Below are 6,217 nucleotides of genomic sequence, written 5' to 3' on the forward strand. Positions count from 1 at the left end.
ATATATATATATATATATATATATATATATATATATATATATATATATATACTGGGAATGTAGCACTTGGTATAAGTACTCACCATTTTCCAGGTGCCTCATCTTCACTATCACTTATCGTGATAACGGAAACGGCTGGCGAAGGCGTGTCATCAATCGTGATGGTCTGTTGCCGTACGGATGCGACTGGCTGATGCTCCACGTTATGACTACTACTGTGTTTACTACTGTGATGATGAGACTGAACTGGCTGTTCTTGCCAATGACTGCTCGGTGAGTGTCGTCGCATACTACTCGGCGGTGTGCTCTCCTTTACCCGTTTCTTCACAGGACTCAGTTGTTGGGTCTCTTTCTTATGTTCATGTCTATGCTGAGTCTGCTGAGGTACCGTTACATGATGCTGATGATGTTTGGTGACGGTGCGCTTGCCCCAGCTCTGTGACGGATGCTCGACAAGTGCACTAGCATTGTAAACTTCCGTGACAGGAAATACCGGCCGCTGATCCTTCCCCAAAACAAGGGAGATTAGTTAAAAACTGAGAATTTTCTAATTTTATAACGTGTAAAACATTACGAAGAATGCTTTATAGAAGATGAAGTGACAACTAAAATATCAAAAGAAGAAAGAAAAGCGACATGCATATATTAATAAACTTCAATTTTTCATTGAATATTATGAACAATTTATTAACAAGTACTACCTGTAGAATAGCAGAGCTATCGACGATTAGGGGCCTTCCCCAATCTCCAGTATCGCTGAGGAGTGGTTGTTGAATGTGCTGCGGTGGCAATTGCTGCCACGATGGTACGATCGCAGCCATTTGACGACTTCCACCAGGCCAAGATGTCTGCACAGCATTCTATGATGATCATAAATGTATATAAAAACATAACAGACCATTATACAGTCATTTGGAGGTTAATATTATTTTACTTACGGTAAGCAACATTTGCCGACCAGTCTCGACCATAGACACGGGAACTGCAGCGTATTGTTGTTGAGCAGCTACAGCCGCCGCGGCCACGGCTTGCTGCGATATAATGGATGATTGTATCTGCAGAGGTGCTTGTTGCGCTTGTGGTGGCTATGAAATAAATTGTTATTTATGACTAATCGTTCCAATAATGAACTTATTATAATTCATATAACTATTCTTACTTGAGCAACAACTACGTGCTTCGCAGGACTTGGCATAGTTTGGTAGCCATGTGGTGGACATAATATGCCGGGTACTAGTTGATGTGGAAAATCGTGAACTCCACTTCGTCCGCTGTTGGATCCGCTAGACGAGCCACTATATTGTGTCGCTCGTCTACTGCTGTTACTATATATTTGGTACTGAAATTAGAAAATATAAATTATATAGAGCCAACCGTTTTTACAAAATGTTACATAACTTAAAATATAAGAGATGTAATACAAGAGTTATATAAACATACCAGATTGTCATATCCTGTTTGTGCGGTGCGGTGTTCTCTAACTAATCGCTGCACTTGATTAGACAATTGGTTGTTGAAGGTGAGAGTCACCGCACTGCCATTAGTAGTCGGTACAAAATTGGCTACTAAAGACGTTGGTGGAGGTGGCTGAGGCGCCGGCGGAGCCTGATGATGCGCAGGACTCGCAGTAAAATCTCCCGCGCGCCTGCAAACCTCCATCATCTGGACGGAAGCTTTGACGTTGTTACAATGCGCGTAATCGACTAGATGTGCCAGAGTAACAAACGCATGATTCAGTGCCTCGCCGGGTGTTATACGGCGCTCCTTTAACACAAATAACACATTCGTATGAGAAAAATTCCATAGGTGTGTAAAAAGAAAATCTCTTTAATAAATTAAGAGCATCAATTAGATATTACTACCTGGTCCATTGTAAGCATCCTCTTCAAGAGGTCAATGAACTCTCGCCTGTCCGCTTTCTCTGGCAAGAGTTGACCGCCGTCTAAGTCAGTCGGTACATTAACCTGACCGATATCGTCAAGGCAATTAAAAATATATTTTCTCGCTTCCTTGGATTTGATACCAGTCTCTGCCTCGTGTTCTTCCGGTGTCTTTAATCGCCAAAATGGATATGTACCTAAAAATATGTGTGGAATTTATAAGAAAAGCTCGTGCTATTCGATATTGTTATTTTGTCAAGTTACGTACTGTCCATGTCCCGGTAAAAGAATTTTGTTGTTTTGCTGGCGTTGTTTAGCATATGCTCCGTCGGTAGGCCCTGCGTTTGACTTATATATCGAATTTGATCGTACTCGGAACTGCCCGGGTATAAAGGCCATCCCAGAAACAATTCTGCGACCACACAGCCGAGTGACCACATATCTATCGCTTCACAATACGGAAGTCCTAGTATGATCTCGGGTGCGCGATAGTATCGTGATTGCAGATAAGTGTTGCAGACGGCTTTGGATACATGCGAGGCCGATCCGAAATCGATGACTTTCACTCGATAGGGCTGACGCATTGGATCCACCAGCATAATGTTCTCTGGTTTCAAATCGGCATGTATCAATCCTAATTGCTGCAAAGGTAAAGGCATTTACACGTTAATTCTCAATGTCGATCCAAATACCAAATGCGCACGCATGATTATGATGATACTGTACCTTCAATTTCAATAGCGCGGTCAACACTTGTTGGAGAATGGGCCTAATGTATTTGAGAGGTAGGGGTGAAAATTTATTCTGCTTCAAGAAATCGTAGAGGTTTTGCTCTAACATTTCAAATACCAAGCAGGTATGTGATTTGTGCTGAAAGCACTCGTAGGCGCGCACGAAATTGAACTCATCCGCATTTTCCTGACTAAGTCGAGACAGGATGGAGACCTGCAAAAACGTTTTTTAAACATGATAAGTTGCTCAATATAGGATATAATTCAGTTGATGTTTACACACAAATATACGTCTACACACTTTGCGTCGTTGTTTTTACTAATATTTACGCGATACGTACCTCAATCTGACCTTGGCGCGCATACGATGGATGGTTCTTAAGAATTTTGATGGCTACTATGTCGCTTGTCCCTTTTTTCCAACATTTTACAACCTACAAAAATCAATTGTCAATTTATACATAATCCATTCTCAGGAGAAGGATGAACAATAAATAGTTTAAAATATAAAAAGGTTACAGTCATATTACGCGTTCTGTTCTTACCTGTCCAAAAGTACCTCTGCCGAGAAACTCGAGGACCTCATACTGATGGGTCATGGAATAAAGAACTTCGTGCTGCACCAAATGATAATCCCCGTCGCCCTGGGGATTGCTGCTGCCGCCACCGTTGGCCGCGTTGGCCACTTGTTTGCTATGCGCCGTCATGCTTGCCTGCTTGCTGTGCTGTTGCTGCTGTTGTTGCTGCAGCTGCTGTTGCTGTTGGGTATGGTGCTGCGACACTACAGTACTACCCACCACATTCGCATTGGCGGAATGGACTGCCAGGCCGTCACCATTACCTTCCCTCGACCAAGTTTTTCTCTATAGAAGTAATACCTCATATAAAAATATATTTTTGAGTATTAAGAAATTGCCACCAAATAGACTGCGGAAGAGCGGGCATCAAGTTGAGTAGTTGGGAGATCGGTAAAATAATTACGCTGAAGGACAATACATCGATACTCTTACAGAAATCCAATTTAATATTGAAATATAGTAATAAATTACTTATACTTTAAGTATTAGAAGCACTATTGTTCAGTGCTTTTAATGTTCAAAATATGTAATTAATCACTACCTTCCACACTGTCAGATATTCAAGCAGCAATATGGGGTAATCCACAATCTCTCGAGTTAAATAATTTCTAAACATTTCTAACTTCCATGTATGTCAAAATCAATCCATTTTCGTCGGTTAAACTATTTAGTTTCAAGAAAACAACGTTCATTAACTATATACTTATTAATCTAATAAACTAAATTCAAATAAAATTTAATACATTTATTTTATCTTAAAAAATGATTAGGTGCCTCATAGGAATTGCCAAAAAATATTTTTAAGAATTTTCATTTTAATCCACAATAAATATTTTTACAAAGTTTCATCAAAATTGGAAGACGTTTTTGGAAACTTTATCCCAATTCTTAACTTGTTTAACTCCATTGTGTTAATTAAATTAACAACATATTACAAAAGATCCGTAGAAATGAAAAATCCGTCAAATAAAAAATAAGTGAAATTTGTTCCAATTTATATAAAAAAATTTGTTTCGATTTGTTTTAATTTGTGTAAAAAATTGTGAGAAAAATTTTCATCAGAATTAAATTTCTGTAAAAGTACACAACTCTCAACGGCATACAACTCGCACACTACAACTTGTCCAGAAAAGGCAAAGATGCGAGCTACTATCTGTGACAGACGAGCCCAAGAGCCGGAGATTTTCCGCGTCGACATCGACGCAAAAGAAAACTTCGATCGCCACCGATTGCGTGATTCGCATTCGCGCGCCGTTGGAGATCAATTAACGGACGCGTGTCTATAGAATCAACGTTACGTATCGCGTACATTTTGCGTTCTATTATACGTGAGCAACGGCACTGTGTGAATCAAACGCCTGCTCGTCGATCAGAAGGGAATTGAGGAAATAATCGTGCCTCTTTCTCCTCTGATCATCGACGAAACGATCGTTTCCGGTGATGTCGCGCTTGGTCACAGTTTCGTGAATCAGGCAGAATTTCGCGGACGTCACGCGGACAATATGTGCGCATCCCGCGATATCCGCGCGAAGGCGATATGAAATATGTAATGGGAACCTTGAAAGTACAATCGATAGTTAACTACGCCATACGGAAACGTTATCTACGCCGTCAACTACGCGCTCGTGACACCCCGCATCGGTGTTGCAACCGATAGCTGTAACCGAAATACGATCACTGCTGCTCTGTAATTATCATCGCCGGTGCGCGGTTCGGTTGCACGTGCACGCGATGTATGATCGTTGAGACCGGTCGAAGATCATTTCAGGCCGAAGAGGAACGTGGAGAGCGATTGAGCGAAAAGAAAGAATTTTTATGGTTTCGAGGAATCGAATTATCCGCGCAAAGGCTTTTCCTCGGGCGTCCGTCAACTATACACCCGCTTCCGGGTGGCAACAAACTCATCTCCAGGTTCGCTTGAGCACGGTTGCGTATTCTCTGTTCTGCCGCGACATTCTGAGCAAAGCCAATCTCGTATCAGATGACAAATATTTGTTCTTTCTTTTAAAGACCAGAGTTTTCTAACAAATGGAAGATCTTATTTTTTTTTAGAGTTTTCGCAGAATTCTAAAATTCAAATTTAAAAAAAAATGATCTGATTATCGTGAAACATGGTTTTAAGAAATTCTTGATATCTCTGAGTTTTGAATGTAACCTGAAAATATTGAATTTCAAAGTAAATAAACTTCATGAAAGAGGATCTAGTGTCATAGAACTCATAATCAAAGTTTGAAAATGAATCTAAAAATCAGTTAAAATCAGTACATTGTTTACATAGCACTGATGAGCTTCAAATAAAGCAAAACTGAAAAGTTGACGTTATACTTTGCAATTAAAAATTCTTTAAAACCAAATTTTATTATAATCAAATTATTTATTAAAAATTCTATCCATACACACAAATATTGAAACTATCATTTTGAATTTTTGACAATTCAGATTCAAATAAAGATAAATTATTTCATAGGGCAAGTTTCATAAAAATCGAGAGCGAGCAATTATAAAATAAAAGGGGATGATCCCAAATGAAGTCCACAAAGGATTAATAAATAAATGAAAAATTTTTTTTATTCCATTAAATAGAGAAAGTTAGAATATCGGGAGCACATTTATGAAATGAAGAAGTAACATAATTAGTCATTCAAGGAAAGATAAAAAGAGAAAGGAATCTCTGATGAAAAGAAGAAGAATATCATCTTGGCTAAAAACTACCAATTTTAATAAAAGCACCTGATCAGTTTAGAGTTGCTATCCAAGATTTTAATCATCTTAACGATCGCAACCTTCGCTAGAAGAATGGCACATCAAGAAGAAAAATAAATAAAGCGATATTACAGAGTTAGCAGGTGCCCATGTTTCAGGATTTTCGAATCGATCGGCGAGTTGTACGCGAGATGATAACATGTGTGTGTGTGTGTGTGTGTGTGTGTGTGTGTGTGTGTGTGTGTGTGTGTGTGTGTGTGTGTGTGTGTGTGTGTGTGTGTGTGTGTGTGTGTGTGTGTGTGTGTGTGTGTGTGTGTGTGTGTGT

The 6,217-nt window shown here is 39.5% G+C and overlaps 1 protein-coding gene across 1 annotated transcript in view; it reads right to left on the reverse strand.

Moving 5' to 3' along the window:
• The window catches only part of LOC105617946 (homeodomain-interacting protein kinase 2), a 15,289-nt gene that overhangs the window by 5,976 nt on the left and 3,096 nt on the right, over nt 1–6,217 (reverse strand). The window contains exons 2-11 of the mRNA XM_012199482.1: nt 3,157–3,474; nt 2,953–3,045; nt 2,607–2,825; nt 2,149–2,521; nt 1,860–2,077; nt 1,441–1,764; nt 1,160–1,339; nt 939–1,085; nt 702–860; nt 84–505 (exon numbers count right to left, since the gene is read on the reverse strand). Coding sequence (XP_012054872.1) covers nt 84–505; nt 702–860; nt 939–1,085; nt 1,160–1,339; nt 1,441–1,764; nt 1,860–2,077; nt 2,149–2,521; nt 2,607–2,825; nt 2,953–3,045; nt 3,157–3,474 — 2,453 coding nt within the window. The remainder of the gene's footprint in view (nt 1–83; nt 506–701; nt 861–938; nt 1,086–1,159; nt 1,340–1,440; nt 1,765–1,859; nt 2,078–2,148; nt 2,522–2,606; nt 2,826–2,952; nt 3,046–3,156; nt 3,475–6,217) is intronic.

The sequence above is a fragment of the Atta cephalotes genome (genome assembly GCF_000143395.1).
Source record: "Atta cephalotes unplaced genomic scaffold scaffold00015, whole genome shotgun sequence".
Lineage (NCBI taxonomy): Eukaryota > Metazoa > Arthropoda > Insecta > Hymenoptera > Formicidae > Atta > Atta cephalotes.